The 19,328-nt window shown below is 42.6% G+C and overlaps 1 protein-coding gene across 1 annotated transcript in view; it reads left to right on the top strand.

Moving 5' to 3' along the window:
- Positions 1-18,943, top strand: part of SLC9A9 (solute carrier family 9 member A9) — a 532,106-nt gene extending 513,163 nt beyond the window's left edge. Inside the window, exons 15-16 of the mRNA XM_024769140.1 lie at positions 17,129-17,234; positions 18,503-18,943. Coding sequence (XP_024624908.1) covers positions 17,129-17,234; positions 18,503-18,730 — 334 coding nt within the window. The 3' untranslated portion in view covers positions 18,731-18,943. The remainder of the gene's footprint in view (positions 1-17,128; positions 17,235-18,502) is intronic.
- Positions 18,944-19,328: the final 385 nt, after the last annotated feature.

Raw genomic sequence — 19,328 nt, 5'->3', positions numbered from 1 at the left:
GAGAGCGTAGCCAAAGAGCAAGGACCCTCCCATCCTTGCAGAGTGGTTCCCATGGACTTCCAGTTTTTGTCTCGCCACCAAGGTCCTATTAGATTAGGTGAAAATCTCATAAGATCTAGTTTCCTTACCAAATTCCAGTTCCTAAGATTCAGGTGGAGCTGGAAATGTCCTTGAAGTAATCATATTTCTGAGAAACTGCCAATATTTCTCACCCATACCCCTACTGAGTAGGACAGGGTTGTAAATGAGGGAGATTTCTCCATCCTGCTAAAATATTTAGAGAGGAATTCTGACTGAAAGTCACAACCAATTCAGCCTTCCCAATTCCTGAGGGTGATTTCAAATTGGTTTTCAAAAGAGAGGCCAAGAACCAAATCCCACAGAAGTTTCTGGAGCTGGCATTAAATGAACATTTCACAGAACTCTTAGCAGTGGCTGGATATTAACAAGGAGAAAAGAACAATTACCGTTTGGCACGCCAAGTGCCATTTTATGTCACTTTAAAGAATGAATAGACTTCCAGCTCCACTCAGCTGTCTCCTCACAATTACAAAGCAATGGTAAATAATTGTGGCAAATGGAAGGTTTGATTTAGGAGAGTGAAATTGTACAACGACTCGGTGCTTTTTCTTCCTTTTCTGTGGCAAGCGGGACAGCTCCTGCCACTGGTTTGGCTTATATCCAGATCTGTGACTTAACAACAACAACAAAAAGACCCTGGAACCGTTTGTTTAAAGCAGACACACAAAAGCACAGCAGACCTACCAAGACATTTTTTATTATTTTTACAAGGAGAGAATAATCATATCACGTGGCATGGTTTAATTGGCCCTCCAGTGGTTTTATTTAGCCAAAGGAGCATATTTGTTCATGCCAATAAAATTTTTGAACGGTTTTAATAGAAAGTGCGTCTTTCCATTTACTCAGCGCACCGGTTTCAGAGGACGCCACCTGAGCTCTGCTCCTGAGAAGATGTGTTGATACGGTGGATATGTAGGACTTCTCTCCTTCTGCACCCGTAATTCACTGAAAGGTGGGGGGCAGGTTTTATACTCGCTCTGAAAGGGCTCTAGAGCCCGGGTAGGTAAGACTTTGATCTAGGGCCCAAAAGCATCTTATCCAAACATGCATTCATTTAATCTTGCAACTCAAGAGTGACAGACCCTTCCAAAGTGGTTTGGGAGGACCAAGGGGACAGGGCTGGGGCATGCAGGAGGCACTCGCAGCTATGCCCAAGGAGCCAGTTATCTGTGATACCTGGTCTCGGGAGAGAAGCTTTGCCTCTCAGAGAGGCAGGAGGGATGAGGTAAAGCATTCCTAATGCAGGCAGCCTCCTCTAGGGCTCTCCAGGGAGCGAGGTTCTTGTACAGAAAAGCATAACAGCAAACAAGAGCTGCCCTAGGGAGATCCAGATGGGCTGAAATCCATGGCTGTGATTTTTCCCACCTTTCCTCCTGTGGCCAGTTCAGCCCTACTCATCCCTCACACCCTCATCCCAAAGGCCCCCGTCCAGTGTCATTTCCCATGATTTTATTTCTTGCCAGCTAAATCCCAAATAAGGTTCGGGTTTCAGATAATACCCTTTCCCAAAGAATTTGCAAGTTAACAGAAAACCTGAAATCCTTTTCAAGTCTCAATTCAACTCAACAAACATCAGTTGAGAAGACTCATTTCTAGCTACTGGACATTAAGCACTGCAGACACAAAAAGGAATGAGACAATGTTCCTCCCTCAAGGAGCTCACAGTCTTACAGGGGAGGAGATATATAGTCAAATAGTTCTTATATATCAACATAAATATACTCAGAAAGTTGAGTGAAGGCCTGTGGGAGCCCCAGTAAAAAAATTCCCTAGTTAGGATACAGGGATGGTGACAAAGAAGAATTTGAGCGGTATATCCATTAGGATTATGTTTTGCTGCATATAACAAAAATCCAAATAAATAAAGCTTAATCCAAATAGAGGTTTCATCTCACGTAAAAGAAGTCCAGCATTAAACAGTCTACAGCTGGTAACAGAGTTCTATGATGTCATCAGTATTCCTATGGTCCTCCTATCTTTCTCCTCTACCATCCTCAGTATACAGCTTCTATTCTCAAGTTTACCTCATGGCTCCAAAATAGCTGCTGGAGCTTCAGACAGCACGTACAAGTGCCGGGCAAGAAAGGAAAAAGGACAAAATTGAAGCTCTCTTTGCAGAGCTTCTCTAGAAATTCTACCCAACAAACTTCTTCAGTTCCATTGGCCACCTAATCTGCTGAGGAAATAGAACCTCTTGCTATCATAAGGAAGAAAGGGAGACTGGATATTGGATAGGCAAAAAGCAATTATCCCATAGGCTTTAAAGAATAAATGGGCCTCCCCCAAAGATATTGGGCTTCGTTCCTTGCAAAAGAAACAGAGCGTGCAAAGATAAAAGTCCGTATAGTTTTTGGTAAATATGGGAACAGTGAGTAGCCTGCAAAGGCCTTCCATGTCTTAGTAAATCAACCTTGGTTTATTTATTTTTTATTTATTATTTATTATTATTATTTTGGCTGAGTTGGGTCTTCCATTGCCGCACGTGGGCTTTCTCTAGTTGCGGAGAGCGGGGGCTACTCTTTGTTGCGGTGCGCAGGCTTCTCATTGCAGTGGCTTCTCTTGTTGCAGAGCATGGGCTCTAGGCGTGCAGGCTTGAGTAGCTGCAGCACGCGGGCTCAGCAGCTGTGGCGCGCGGTCTCTAGAGCGCAGGCTCAGTACTTGTGGTGCACGGGCTTAGTTGCTCCGCGGTACGTGGGGTCTCCCTGGACCAGGGCTCAAACCCGTATCCCCTGCATTGGCAGGCGGATTCTTAACCACCGCGCCACCAGGGAAGTCCCTCAACCTTATTTTTTTAAGTCAGTGGATTTTCTAACTTTAGGGTATGTGTTATGGTTATTGTTCATAGGCAGCCTTTTATTTGGATGGAATTTTATGAGGAGCCCCAAGATAGAAAAGCTAAAAGAGAACAGCTCTGGCTCAAGGTAGGATGGCGGGAGGAGAATTGAACTTTAATCCTCGTAAGGTAGAGAGTGGTAAGTCCTAGAAGAGGAGTAAATAAAAGATCAGTGGGATTTCAGAGACAGTGACAGTTGAACTGTGTCTGAAAGGATGTAGGATTTCCAAGTGCCAAGGTGAAAAGAAAAGCTGTTTAAATGGAGGGGATGGCATAGGCAAAGGCCCAGAGAGACAGTGATACATAAACAGGAATCAGTGCCCAACTACATTTATCGGAAACTAAGGATTGTGGAAAAGTATGGGGAACAGGGTTGGGAAAGTAAGTAGGATCAACAGAGGATAATGAAGTTCAAGTATCTAGTCAAGGACGCAGCCATGAGGGAGACCTCTGATCTCACCACTTGACAGCTCAGTAGGAGCAGTCATGCGATTGTACTCCAACTTCTTTTAATAATGAGCAGGATACACTGCTTGTTTGGGTTCTCGGCGCACATAGGACTACTGATAAAATGCAGTATATATGAGGCCTGAATCTGGATCCGTGTACATCCAAAAGGCAAAAAAAATGTCCCACAGAAAGGGTAAATGCACTACTCAGTCACCTTTGGAACTAGTCCCTGGTGCCTCCCCACCAAAACGATTGTAACCTAACTCTCTAGGTCCCAAGTCACACAACCAAGTAGTCCTTAAGTCAACCAATCCCCAGTATTTGGAACCCTGAAGAGAGACGGTACTGGTACGTGCTTGCCCTCCTCTGTGGCGTTCTCTCTCTACCTAAACTTTGGGGCTGTCGATGTGGCAGATGCTTTGAAAATAAGATTTGCAAATTGTAGGAGGCTACCCATAGTGGATCATGGAATCATTTCAGTAACCCAGGACCAGCATTTCTTAAAAGAAAGAAATACACGAGAACACCATATTAAAATAGGATAGACTACCCTGTGGTAACAAACACTTCCCAGATCTCAGTGGCCCAACAAACATTTCTATTTCTCTCTTACTTAAAGGCTGCTAAGGATGCAGGTGACCCTCTAGGGCAACAGACCTCCATGAGGCAACTCAGTGATGCAGGCAGCTTTGATCTGTGGCTCCACCAACTCAACCTGAGGCCTCCTGGGATCACTGTATCAGGGAAAGAGTGAGCTGGAGGTTTGCTGGCTTCCTATGTTTCAGCGTAGAAGTGACACTAGTCACCGTGACCACAGCACATTGGCCAGAATTAGTGATATAGCCCCACCTACTTCAAGGAAGCCGAGGCAACTTCTTCAAAGATGCTGATGTACCTGAGAGACTAGGAGACCTGGATATTGGTGAATCCTAGCAATGCTCAGGAGAAAGATATATAGAAGACAGACTGAATGGGATGAGATAGGATAGGTAGGGTAGGGTAGGATAGGATAGGGTAGGATAGGGTAGGATGGAGAATAGGACCAAGAATAAAAATAGGAATAGACCCAAGTGCATCACAGCAGTATTTTTACTTTTATGACTTGGCAGATGTTAGGACACGTACTGAGAAGCAATTATAAAATGTATTTCCAGGTAGGGGTTAGAGGGGGAAAAAAGTTTGAAAGTGACTGCATCTGAGAGAAAACTGTGCCTGGAGAGCAGAATGAGATTATTTATGACATGTGACCCTGTAACAACAAAGGGCTCTCCTCTTATGTCCTCTCAGTCAAAGGGAAAGGAGTTTCTAATGTGTCCTGAATGGGGCTTCATTCCATAGCTTCAAATAACCCAGTGTCACATACCCTGATTCCCATATATGTAACTAACTCAGTGGGTTACAGCAGTCAGTGTTGCTGGTGTGTGTGTGTGTGTGTGTGTGTGAGACAGAGAGAGAGAGAGAGACAGAGCGACGGAGATTTGTCTTTCTCAATAGTAAGGAGTTCAATAAATGGCCAGGAAGAGACAGTGTCTTCAGAGTATAGGAAAGTTGGATTGGCCTCAAGGACAACCAGAGCCCAGAGAAACAAATACAATGATGAGAAAGGGCTGCTCTAGGGCGACCTTAAAAACCCGATGCCCAATATGAAAACACCCTCCTTCTGAGCGAGTGCCTCACTCCCGTGGAGACAGGTCATTCCTGTGTCAGGAGCCTTGGAATGTAAGTGCTCCATTGAAACCCTGCTGACATGAAACAGTGAGCAGATCCTCCCTGGGCACCATCACGTGGGGCACAGCTCCAAGAACAGAAGGGAATCTTCTGAGAGAAACTTTGCAGTACCTTCCTCTGGGCTCCAGCAGCCAGCAGAAGAAATATTAGGAAATCCTTGGGGCACATGGAGGGGTTTTCATGAGTAAATTGACTTGGGGATATTTGGAATATATTTCTAATACATACAACTCCTCAAAGGACACAGTGAAAATAATAATAACGTTAACTAATGTTTGCTGAGTGCTTATTATGTGGCCAGACCTGCGCTTAAAAAAGTATGGCGCAGTGGTTGAGTCCGCCTGCCGATGCAGGGGACACGGGTTCATGCCCCGGTCTGGGGCAGCACTTCCCCTGACAACCAGAAGGCCACGAGAAGCCAAGACCCACTCCATGTGAGGGTCAGCAGCGTTCTTCTCCAGAACTGTCTTCTCTCGAAACAATGAGCCAGATGTAACCTCCCATGTGGCGCAAATGGATTTAACTGCGTCTGATAGGCAGCAGATTCCTGGAAATCTGTGATCCCATCCTGTGCCCAAAGGGAAAAATTTTAAGGTCAGAGTAGTAGGAGGAGAAGCAGTGGTGGTAAGAGTGAAAGTAATACTATTGTCATCATGGTTATTATTGCACTGTGCAGCTCGTAGATATTGTACCTCCACATCCACAGTTCTTCAAGAGACAGGATGCCATTCTGCTCTGCATCATTTAGACCAGTGGTTTTCAGGGAGCTCTTAATATGCAGATTGCTAGGCCCCCCACCTAAGGGGGTCAGGGTCAAGGGCCTGGAAATCTGCATTTTAAGAAGCAACAATGATTCTGACGCAGATGAGCAGGTGACCACACTTGGAAAAAACCCAGGTTTAGACTTCCTTTTGTATTTAAATCCAAGGCTGTGGATCAGATGAACTCTCAGGTTTCCTCCAGCTTCATGATTCCAATATTTCCCCCTGTTTATCTCCTGTCCACTTGCCCTACTTACACTGGCTGCTTTGGTATCCTACAACTGTCTTCTTTCCTTTAACCTTTCAACAAACCCCACTGCCCTTTCTCTGTCCCTGGATTGTCTATCTGGAACCGAGAAGCCCAACAGAATTAACATTTGATAGTTAGATCCTATAGATATCGCTGATAAAACCAACTCCCTGTACAAATAAGATAGCAAGCACATCATTTTATCGGCCTTTAGTCGGCCCTTGTCCTTAATACTTAATCACCAGAATTTCCTAGCTCAGGACTTCTAGGGGAACATGGATGCATTTCAAGGCATCTGGGAACTCTCTGAAATGTCACATGAAATTTTACGCAAATGATGAGCACACAGGCGTTCTTTCAGAGATGCCAGTCCAAGGCCAGGGAAGGTTGGGAATCATGGCTCCAGGTACCATCAGCTCATCTGGCTGTGACATAGGAAGTCCATATTAATAAATCTAAGCCACATTGGTTGAATTACGGACAGTCCCCAGTTAGCTTAGGCAATTCAGACAGAGCACAATTTACAAATCTAACTAGACCACATCCCCATTCATTAGTAATGTGCTAGATACTAATCACCAAAGATAGAAGATCAAATAAAATTCAGTCCTGGAGGATTCTGGGAAGATGGCAGTGGCATCATCAGCAGTCTCTCAATCTCTCCAAATCCCTACATAAAAATAGGCAGAACACAGCTTCCCTGGTGGTGCAGTAGTTGAGAGTCCACCTGCCGATGCAGGTGACATGGGTTCGTGCCCTGGTCCAGGAAGATCCCACGTGCTGCAGAGCGGCTGGGCCCGTGAGCCATGACCGCTGAGCCTGCGCGTCCGGAGCCTGTGCTCCGCAACGGGAGAGGCCACAACAGTGAGAGAGAGGCCCGCGTACTGCAAAATAAATAAATAAATAAATAGGCAGAACAATTTAAAAAAGTAAGTAAAAAAAATTTTAAGTTTAAAAAAAAAATAGGCAGAACAATTAGGTAACAAAACCAAAATCCATGGACACATTTACAGCAAAACTAGGGGCAAGTTTTCTCACAAACTCCAAATTAAAAGTGAGGGGAAACAAACTACCAATAGTACAAGTGTCCATTCAGGAGGAAAAAGGAAGCAATAGGGTAACATCTGAGGTAACATCTGAAATCAGGAGAACTGAATGGCCAATAGTATTTCCTGGAAAGTGTAGTTGGACCAATTTGATAAACATCCCTAAACCTGGTGTTGGGGCAGGGAGTGGGGGATGTAGTTTTCTCTAAGAGGAATAAGTGGAAGGTCCCAGGAAGAAGGACTGAATGGGCTGTCGAGACCCCTGAGAGCTCTCAAAATTGTACACGAGTGATGAGCACACGGACATTTTTTCAGAAGTCTCCCTTCAAGGTCAGGGCCCTACACTCAGGAGAAATGGCCTTGGAGTGGAGTTAAAATTGAGCTGCATAGAGACAATAGTGATAAAGGAAAGACAAGGTCCAGATCAGTTGGGGGTGGGGGGAAGTGCGGTGGGACAGGAAACAGGGCAGGAAATCTCAGAATGCATGCCACCATGTTTACCACTATATAAAAACAACAGAAGAGGGAACCCTGTGAAGTCAGAAGAGCTTTCCTGAACCCTACCTTATTCTATAACTTTAGGAAAACTAATTTTACATAAGAACGAACAACAGAAAAGAAGTCAAATCCCATAGAGACTTATTATAAGGAAAAAAAACAAATAAGAGGATGAGGAGCAGAATAACATCTCTACAAATAATGAAAACATGCCAGAAAGATGTGCCCATAAATAAATCAAAACTATAACATGCTATATTAAAGCAAGTTAAAAGACCTTAAAAAAATGATACAAGCTATGAAAGAACGAAATAAATCAGAATTAGAAAAAAGCTCTGGAAACAATTTAAAATTTTTTAAAAATTATTTCAGAAATGAATAGTAAATTCGAAAGACTACAAAAGCAAATAAACACAATGGATAATACCTTAAGAGAAAATGCAAGTGAAAAGAAAGAGAAGTTTTTAAGTCAAAAATAAATGAAGAAAAAGATTAAAAAGATTCAAGAGAAAGTGACAAATATTGAAGATAGGCACAGGAAATTGAACATCTAGAAAACAGGAATCCCTGGAAAAAGAGCAAAGCAAGGAAACAGAACAAGTCCTAACTCAAGAGAACTTCCCTGAAATACAACACACACATTTAACACATTGGGAACTACACATTGAAAGAGCACACCATGTACCTGAGACTATCAACTAGGAACAGCAAACATCAGAAAAAAATTAGTGAAATTAATGAAAAAATTTAAAAAGTCCTTCAGACATTTAGAGAAAAAAAATGTGATTTATAAGGGAGAGAAAATTATATTTTCATTAGACTTTTCAGGAGCAACTTCTTATGTTAAAAGAAAATAGAAACATATTTAAGTGATCAAATAAAGAAAGTATAAGCCCACAATTTTACTTCCAGAAAAACAGTTTCAATATATAAAGGGCACTAACTCTCATCAATATTCGAGAACTCAGCGAATGTTTCCATGAGTCCTTCCTAAGGAATCTACTAAAGAACAAGCTTCAAAGAATCAAAATGACTAGAAAGACATTGACATAAGGCCTGAAGGTGAACATTAAATGTACAGTTACCTGTAGTGCTAAGATTACATGAGGGCTGAGAGAGCGTATAGAATGTAATGGTTATATATTCTGACAATGTAAATATAGTACAACTAGGAATAGTTCTACTACAGATTTTCTTTTTTTAATGAGAAGTTAGAATGGAGGAAGGATAAGCAAACATTTTTAATATATGATGTAATTATTACGGTGGTAGTATATTATGATTATGAGACTACTGTAAGTATAAAACTATGGATAAAACAAATGAGTCATTGTGGGGTATTCTAATTCTATCATCCCCTATGTCTTTGAGAATCAGAAGTTCTTGAACTTGAATTGGAAGTATCCATAGGAACTCATGAGATATATAATCAGTGGTGTGGTGAAGCTGGTTTACAAGAGCTGGTAAGAACAGATTGTACACATTTGTCCCAACTCCACATTTAATGACTCCATGTTGGTATATTGGAATCAGCCATAATGGGAGTATTTACACCATGAAAATTAGGAAATGCTACAAATCTGCCCTTTTTTTACGAGAGTCAGTTGTTATACATTTGCCAGCACCCCATTTTATATTGCAACCTTTGGTATCCAGGTTGTGCTGTTAAAGTACCCTTTCTCACTGGAAAAAAAAACCCAGAGAAGTTTGGAGAAATAGCCTCTTTGAGGTCTGAAACAGAAATGTATAAGCTGAACCTACAACTTGCCATGCAGATGACAAGGAAGCTATCAAAGATGCTGGCATCATGTCAATAGGACTCAGAAGCCGATCTGAAGATTCCCATTGACCAAAGAGCTTCAGTTTGAGCTTCAACAGTGATAAAAATTGCAATCAAATTCATTTAAATTCAGCATTACTTTATGGTGATATTTAAACAAAGAATCAGTCATTTTCAGAGGGTCATAACCAATCATTATCTGGAAAACTAGTAAATAGAGGGAATAAATCAAGTATTTATCTTGCCTTTCCTGTATTGACTATTCCACTGAATATCCCAATAGGACAAATGAAAAGTGTCTCTTTATAAAAGTATTCTACCTAATAAAATAATAAAAAGATAAAATTAGAATTTCACTGTTTGCACACCCCAGTGAGCAAATAGATATAGTTATTACACATCAGTGGCTGCTAAAATCACACAAAGAGAGACAACCAGATATGATGTGCCTTCTTTAGTCTTGCAGAAGGGGTAGAATAAAGCCTGAATCTGATCCAGTCTCTGGATCCAGCTGGCCATTTGCAGGAGATACGAAGGGCAGAGGAACATGCTGGGATGCACATGAGTTTGCAATCAGCAATTCAGACCATGGGAAACTCCACAGGTCCAATGGCCCAGGTTCTTCAGCAAATAAATTATAAAGAAAAGGGTGGAAGAGGAATCTATAGATTAAAAGATGTAACACATTTTTAAAAATAGGCAAGACCAAACTGTAGTGTGCCAGAATGTACATTTAAGTGACAAAACTGTAATTAAAAACTCAAGGAAGTGACTCGTATAAAAATCAGGATAGTAGTTACTTTTGGAGAGAGGAAGAAGTTTTGATTAGGATGAGACACCTGAAAAGGGCTTCAAGGGTAGGCGACATAGTTCTGTTTCCTGGAATCTGGAAGGTTTCCATGCCTTATAATGATCCATTAAGATACACATTAGATTTATGATGTTTGATGTATCACTTTTTCATTTTACAATAAAAAGATTTTATTTTATAAGCTCCCTCAAGGAGCTTAGAGTCTAAAGAGGAAGATGGAGATGTAAACAATCAGCTTTAAGACAATGTGATAAATGCTGTCAAGCAGGTATGTATTATACATGTTGCTCCGGATCCGCCATGGAGCTGAAGCAGTTCAGCGTGGCAGATCTGAGATGGCTATTGGGAGGAAAGGACAAACCAGCCTGGCCTTGAAGGGAAAGCCATTCTCCAAACAGACATGTGAGTAGCAGAGCTCAGAGATCAGGCTGAAGGGGCTTGCAGTCACTCCTTGCTATCTTATTCCAGGCAGTTCTGCTTACCCCTCAGGGTGTTTATTCGGGCTTCCTTTCTGCCCTAGCACTTGTCTAGGGCAATTTCCTTTAAAATGGTAAAGGTTAGGATTGTCAACCAAAGGAATACATGTTCACCCTTGTATGTGAATAGTGGGTTTCTGCCTTTTCCTTGTTTTTATTTTTTTCTTTTTTTTTTAAATTGGAGTATAATTGCTTTACCATGTTGTATTAGTTTCTGCTGTAGAACGAAGTGAATCAGCTATATGTATGTATATATATATATATATCCCCTCCCTGTTGAGTCTCCCTGCCACCCCCCCATCCCACCCTTCTAGGTCATCACAGAGCACCAAGCTGAGCTCCCTGTGCTATACAACAGCTTCCCACTAGCTATCTATTTTACAAATGGTAGTGTATATATGTCAGGTCTACTCTCTCACTTTGTCCCACCCTCCCCTTTCCTCCCATGTCCACAAGTCCGTTCTCTACATCTGCGTCTCTTTTCTGGCCTGCAAATATGTTCATCAGTACTATTTTTCTAGATTCCATATATATGCGTTAATATACAATATTTGTTTTTCTCTTTCTGACTTACTTCACTCTGTATAACAGACTCTAGATTCTTCCACATCACTACAAATGATGCAATTTCGTACTTTTTTATGGCTGAGTAATATTCCATTGTATATTCTTGATAGCTTGTTCTTGAAATAGAGTGGCTGCTGCAAAGACAGGACCACACCTCTATGTTCTCTGTGTGTGCCAGTGCAGAATGGGAAGTCCTCCCTCAAGGTAGAGAGAACAGAGTGATAAAACAGCTTAAAGAAGAGGGCTTTTGGTTGGACTCTTAAAGCCTTCCTCCAACCTGAACCCCAAATACACCTCAGCAAAATTTTTCATCACATACTTAAGCAAGATGGCAAGACAGTGTGTCAAATTACAGAATCCAACATATCCTAAGGAAGAAGGAGAACACACTCAATTCAATTTATTAGTCCACATTTCCTGTGAAATAAAGCATAAAGGGTGTGATTTGTATATTGGAATCAAAGAATGATGGGGTGTGTACAATTTGGGGCTATCCTCTACTTGTTCTGTTCATGGATGCTGAGTAAATACCAGCGTGAGGACTCAGCAAGTCCATAGCAAATGGGACCTGGTTTCCTGCAGTAACATATGGGCTTGGAGGGCAAGGTCAGCTCCCACTCTGGGATGCACTTACCCTTCCCTACTCACCTGCCATTGATCCCTGACCATCTCTGGTAGCAAGTCAGCCCTGGAAGTTAAATGTGCTCTGGAAAGGGAGGTAAAGATAGTTTAGAAGAGAATCGAAAAGCCATCTGACTACACATTTCTTGATCTTTAAAATGGGACTATAATACCTACCTACAGTTGTAAAGAGAAAATAAGGTATAGAGAAATGTCTTATAAATAAAAAGATGCAGGGTGTATTCCTAAAAAGATAAGTGTGCTTTCCTTCTCTACACACCTCTGAATTAACAAGAATTTTTTCCTGATAACAAGACCATTTATCAAGCTTATACATACAAACACATGCAAATGCTCCCAATAGGCACAAAGTCTTCCTACACAAGCCAAGATGCGATGCTTCATTATTCCACTCTCAGGTGTAACATCATCAAGACTGTATCTTGTTGAGCCAAGTTGCTGACCCATCCCCCAGGGACAAGTTGAAACAATTGGCTTTAGTCAGGTCTGGGTTCTGGGCAAAATGGGCTTATCTTATACCTATGCTCACCCTAAAAATGTTGGCTTTATGGACATAAGAGGCCATGTTCTTTTTCTTCCTATTTAAGATCTAAATCTCATATGGAGGGCAATACTCTGGAGAGAGACCACTGTGTTCCATACTTGCCTGATCATCAGTTGCCTGGGCCATTGAAAATTCAGAGTCCCAGGCAACTTCCCAGACCTGCCAAATCAAAATCTCCAGGGCAAGACTTGGACATCTGAATTTTTAACAAATGCCAAGATGGTCTTCACGATGAGGCATGTTTAGAGAAAGCCAAGATAGAACATAGCTCTTCAGGGTTCTGAAATCAATGACTTTTCAAGAAGTCCAGAAACAGGGGCATGTTAGTCTTCTCAGGCTGCCATAACAAAATACCATAAAATGCTGCCTTAAACAACAGAAACTTATTTTATCACAGTTCTGGGGACTGGAAATCTGAGCTTAGGATGCCAGCACGGTCAGGTTCTGGTGAGAACTCTCTTCCAGGCTTGCAAACAGGCACCACCTCACTGTGTGTTCACATGACCCCTTTGTGGGCATGTGGAGAGAGAGAGAGCAAACTCTCTGGATTCTCTTCTTATAAGGACACTAATCCCCTCAGGAAGGCCCCAGCCTCATGATCTCATCTAACCCTAATTACCTCCCAAAGGTGCCATCTCCAAATACCATCACAGTGGGGGTCAGGGCTTCAACATGTGAATTTTGGGAGAACACAAACATTCAGTCCATAGTACAGGGCAATGGGGCTTACTCCCTTCCAAGGGGCAGATGTTTTTTGTGGAGCTGGATCTTTGCTTGGGGTTCTGCATCTGACCAATCTATGTAGGACCGTGTTATGAGAGGCATAGGCAGGAGCAAGCTGTGCACCCATTGGTTTTGGCAACTTACAAGGGACAAAACATGAGGACTTAGAATAATCAAAACAGAAACTAACAAAAGAGAGAAATCAATGTCACCACTATTTTGGATGTTGGTTCAGTTAAGCACTAAATTTAGCTCTGGACCTGCTGATAGCAGATGCATTTTCTCCTTTGGCCTGAGTTAATTGTCTTTCCTATTTCACACATGTTAAATTCCAGGTAGAGTTCCAGATTTTACTTACATCTCCTGAAACAGACTGCTCTTCCCAAACTTATGCCCTTTAAAGATGAGAAAAATCATTGTTTTTTTTTCCCCCCCAGAGCTTAACATTTCATCTCAATGCATTTTGAGCTTATTAGAAAAGCAAAGCTAGCTGTACCAGAAATACCCAATGGGGAATCTCTCTGTCTCCGAACATATACTAGAACCTGATAAGAAAAATAACACATTTTGCAAAATCGGCAGTTGGGTTTTCCAGTAGATCAAAAGAGTTTTTTTACTTTTTAATAATTCAGGTAATCCTGGAGATCCAGCCACTTTCCAGATACTGCTCAGCAATGAAGAACTCAGAAAGTCACTGAGTCCCCAATTCCAAATATGTTATCCAATTAGATGAGACTTGTTACTCAGTGTCTCTATACCAGCAGGAAGGTGCCCAATGTGGTGGAAATGTCTGGGGTCTCGGGCCCAGCTCTGCCAATAACTAACTGGCTGTGTTCCACTGAGCTATTCTTTTACTCTCTTTGAGCCTGTTTTCATCATTAATTCAACAACTATTTCTTGAACATCTAAAATGTGCCGAGCATTGTATCCAGCTGAAGGGGACAGCCCTGCCCTCAAGGAGACCACCGTCTAGAGACAAGGGAGCTTTCCATTCTGTAATGTAATTGTTAATTTCCTTGTGTGGGTACTTCAGTAGTTTAGCGCATAACATAAAAATGTGTGAGTATATGAAGCAACAAGTGAATGATTGAATGAGTGAAGCACAAAGTTGTTTTCTAACCACTTTATTTTATGCCGTTACCACATGGTCCCCTTTCTCTAATAACCTAGGCCCAAGAGATCCATCTCTGACTTGACCTTCCTTAGGCTTTTATCCTCAGGAAATCCTCATTTGTTGGCTGTAATCTGCTCCCTTCATTCTTCCCTTGACACAGTTACCCAGAATCCACCTCCATCACTCATAATACCCCTGAATATTTTCCTAAACTATAAATTCAACAAACATCCACTGAGCACATTATATATGGCAAGCATTGGGCAAACCAAGACGTTGGAGAACGTAGACTCTGGTCCACATCTGCCGTGTCTGCGGATGGTGCTAACGTGTTCCGTTCACTTTTGCCACGCGGTGTATGTGTCCTTCCTTTGACTTGCCGCTACTGAGACTCCAGCACAGCCAGAATGGCATCATGAATTTCCTAGAAGAGTCTTATGTCAGCAAATTCTCCCACCTCTCACCTACTACCTGACGCCAGCCCCCCAATACAACAATGTTTAACCCAAATAGCTATTTTTGGTGTAGGAGCAGCTCAAATCTTCCAACCACTGACTAGCCTGTGACTCCCAATGCCACAGCAAATGCCAGGAGTGCCACTCTCTCACCTCTACCCTCATATCATTTCCTCTCTGTTATTTGCACAATAATTGACACACCACTGTCTCCAGAAAGTATTGCTTAGAAAATAATGTTTTTAAATAAAATAGCATTTGAACGGCATGTGAAAGTGTAACACCTCTTTTCCATGTTATTTCAGTTAATATCCATGGCAATGCTTGAGGCTCACAGGGGTCAATCACTAGACCACAGGTCATAGAGTCGGTGAAGGGGCAGAGCTGGCAGCTGTGCCCAAGTCTTCTGAGTCGAAAATCCCAGAGTTTGTCCAGAGGGGCCAGATGGTAGCCCATTTTGTCCAGGCCTCACAGTCACAGAAAGCTACAAAGGAAGTCATTAAGTGTTAGCTCCAGTAACAAGACACATAAAGTTGAAGCGATACCTCATCAGGATGAAAAGAAGAAAATGTGCCTTGTGCAAGGTTAAATTTGTGTTTTCCTTTTGTAACATGATTTTGGCATTGTGATTTCTCATTATACTGAGAACCTCAAACAATGGAAGTTGCCCAGGCCTCTCTTAAACAACAGACCTCATTTTTATTTACACAACATTGCTAAAAGTGTTGCTTACTTGCTGTTACTTTTCCATCTGGAAATAAAATTGGCTGGATTTTTTTTGATTTATACTTCAGTTGTATAATATATATATATATATCGTCCACCTCACCGCCCTAAAAAAAAAAAAAATTTTCCCTGACCTATGCACACCATAAAACCTAGTAAGACCACATGCCCCCTGCCTGAGAGGGTCCTCAGCTCACCAGCAGGGGTGCTGTCTGCAAGCTTTTCTCTCTAGAGAACCAGCTGGTCACATGCACGATTCTGCTCTGATAAATTACCTTTCACTAGGGGATGACAGTGGTGGATTCAAATAGCAAAGGGAGCCTCCGGATTATTTAAAATCATCATATCTCTAGGCTTCAATTCTTTCATCCATAAAATGAAGGTAATAACACTCTGTAATAAAAATTAATGGCAAATCATCAAGGGCTTTCCAGAGTTGTAGATAGACTTACAAGATGTTGCAGAGAATGCCAGGCTCTGAGCTTTAATATCTTCCCGGTCCTTAACTGAGCACAGCAGCTGCGCATCTGAAAAGAGTCATCAAGTTTTCTATTCGCAGTTGCAATTACAGACCCTCTTAAGCATCTTTTCAGTTGCTCTCCTCACATCATAACTAGGCTGTGTTCCTGAGCCTCACCTGCTTTGTCCCCACTGTGGTGGTGAGTGATTTGAAGCCAGAGGCAACCAGATTCCTGGCCCATGTGGGCTGCATCCTCCCTCTGTCCCACATGCTCAGAGCATCCCAGGCATGACAGAATGTTGTCACCGTCCAGCGGTGGGTGGGCTCCAGTAGAGCCATTGCCTAGATTACCTCTCGTCTTCAGTGCCTGGGGGTGACTGTACATCCTCACAAGCTGATGGTAACTGCCTTCCATTTTGTTTTCCCTTTCCCTATTTATTAGAGCATTTCAGAAAGTTGATGAGGTGACCTATTCTCCAGAAGAGGAAATAATACAAAGCTTAAAAGCTGTTTCTGATAGAATGGTGAAATAATTTCACTACTTTTCTTGGAGGAAAATAAATAAATAAATAAGGCAACCTGAGGCAGCCTCTAGGGATTTCATTATTGCTAGATTGGAGGGAAACGTAACGACTTTAGATGAACAGGTTTTAACTTGTTAGAGCACTTTGGGATGAAGAGAGGGGGAAAGACAGGTGCTAGACAATAGAATAAACCCGGCTCCAGCTTATTTACATTATTTCGTATGGACATGCATTGATGTATGAAGTATAAAGTGACGTGTTGAATAGTGAAAATATTTTGGTAAACAATCTCTGTTCACTACCCAGTTCTAGAATGAGTGAACGTTTTATGAAATACCTCTCGCTTCTTTGTGACAATTACCTCTGGTTTAAGATGTGTGTGCGGTTTTAGGTAAACACAGTCTCGTATGCTGCTCTTAAAGTCATTCAGGTCGAGGCGCCATTTCTCCATCATTAAAGACCACGAGGAGGGCTGGGAACGTGTGTGGAGCGAAGAATGTAACTAGCCATTTTTGCGGGCCAAATTACCTCCTAAATGAGGGAGTAGGCGATTTAAATGTAAAAATAACTGTCTCTTTCGCGGCATGCAAATGTTTGTGCTGTGTAAGAAACTAAATCCTGGCTTCCTCTTGGCAAGTATTCCCTAACAGGCCTCGCAGATATCTGAAACCAATTTTAACCCACTCTGGTCCTCCGCTGACCACAACATTACCTGAATGGTGCGGCCCAATTTCCAGACTGCTCACCAGTCCTCAGGCCTATGGGGTGAGTACATATCCCAAGAGGGACAGGCATGGTGAATACTGATGAGCCCGGGAACCTCAGAGCTATTTCTTCCCAGCATGAGGAGGAAGCGTTTTTAAAATTCACGGCACCGAGAATCATCTCTCTTCTCCTTTCAGTTGTTGCTAATGTGGGCTCATTCTTCTTTTTAAAAATGCAATTTTTTTTATTGTGACCAATATTTTTAACCATAAGATGAATTTAGAAAATAGAAAAGAAGGAATGTGCCCTCACAAAGTGCTGTGTTTTGAGATTGAGAATATCAGGCCTGTGCTTTATAGCTCAAGGGGGTGGAATCAAAAATGCTGAGAAGCAATTAGAATCCTTATCAGTAAATCAGAGTGTCAGGGATTGGCAAGGAGTAGAATCTTGGAGTTTGTGGCACCCTTGGAGGTTGTCCAGCTGGCTGACCCCTTGTCTAAACAGAGAAAAAGGCGACTCGGATCTCAGACGTGCTCAGGACACCACAGCCTGAGCCAGTGGTTCTCAAAGTGTGTCCTCAGACCGGCAGCCTCAGCATCACTTGGAAACTTGTTAGAACTGCAAATTCTCAGGCCCTACATCAGAACTCTGGTCTCAGGGGCCCAGCATCTGTGCTTCAACAAGTGATTCCAAGACAGGCCAAAGTTGGAAACCACTGAGCTGAGGTCACCTAGCCAGGGTTCATTCTACAGGTAATTTCGTGTGGTCTTCCAAAAACCAATGGAAGAAGAGTTGAGATTTTAATTCCTTTCTTTAAGGGAAGCTCTGTCTGAGGAAAACTTTAGTGGCTGGATCTAGTTCATTTCCACCATTATCTGCTATGGTAACTTCCAACCCTTTTTAGCCCTGTGACACCCATCCCAAGAAACATGCTGTGAGGATATACTTTTTAGAGAAAATATAACAGACATTGAGTTTTAAGAATTTTGTGATAGGCAGGGGTGTTACAAAACCTACATTGAGAATCATTCCGTACTCTGAGGTCACTGGATTCTGCAAACTCCTAACTCCTCTCACCCAGATTAGGTATCCATTCAAAAATCCACTGCATTTTATTTTAACTTCCTTATCCACAGAGGTGCTCAATTAGCACATGTTCTCTTACCCACAGGGAGGGAAAACGTGACATCTGCCATACCAGCAACTTCAGCCGAGACAAGACAGGGCAGTTAAAAAAGGAAAACAAACATCCTAGTTTCTAACACTGTAGGACTGCTATTGTTTTCTGCTTTTATCAGGAAGTGACCTCTCTTTCTTTCCAAAACCAGGAACAGCTCAAAGAGGATGATGTAGAATGTATTGTAAACCAGGATGAACTGGCCATGAATTACCAGGAGCAAGCGACCTCACCCTGCAGCCCTCCTGCAAGGCCGGGTCTCGACCAGAAAGCTTCACCCCAGACTCCAAGCAAGGAAAACATTTATGAGGGGGACCTTGGCCTAGGAGGCTATGGACTCAAGCTTGAGCAAACTCCGGGTCAGTCCCAGCTGAATTAATGGGCGTGAACAGCACCGAGGTAATCACAGGTAATGCAGGCATCACTGAGGATCAAGCCAAGCCGATGAGGCCGCGTGGAGGAGAGGCTGGAAAATGTATGAAGAGCATAAATTGGAGAGATTCAAAACCTTATCGCGTGTATCCTCTGGAGCCTGCAGAAATGAGAATTTATTATCATCCCTCTATATTACGCAACTGCATTTAAGTTTTTGATGGAGCCATTTTTATTAATGAATTGGGTGGGGTGGGAAGGGTGCAGAGGGGAGGGAGGGAGGAGTCTAGCTGCTGGGAGGATGAAACAGATGTGCTGTGTCTGCAGGGTGTTTCTTTTCTGTGTGCAGCTCTCTGGGCCCTTCACTCAGATTTGGGATTCTATTCCCTTCATTAAGGAGAGTTTAAAATTCAGAAAAAGAGGGCTTCCCTGGTGGCGCAGTGGTTGAGAGTCTGCCTGCTGATGCAGGAGACACGGGTTCGTGCCCCGGTCCGGGAAGATCCCACATGCCGCAGAGCGGCTGGGCCCGTGAGCCATGGCCGCTGAGCCTGCGCGTCCGGAGCCTGTGCTCCGCAGCGGGAGAGGCCACAACAGTGAGAGGCCCG

The sequence above is a fragment of the Neophocaena asiaeorientalis genome, unplaced genomic scaffold (genome assembly GCF_003031525.2).
Source record: "Neophocaena asiaeorientalis asiaeorientalis breed wild unplaced genomic scaffold, Neophocaena_asiaeorientalis_V1.1 scaffold118, whole genome shotgun sequence".
NCBI classification, from domain to species: domain Eukaryota; kingdom Metazoa; phylum Chordata; class Mammalia; order Artiodactyla; family Phocoenidae; genus Neophocaena; species Neophocaena asiaeorientalis.
Note: the sequence above shows the minus strand (reverse complement) of the source record. Positions and strands in the feature narration are given on the sequence as shown.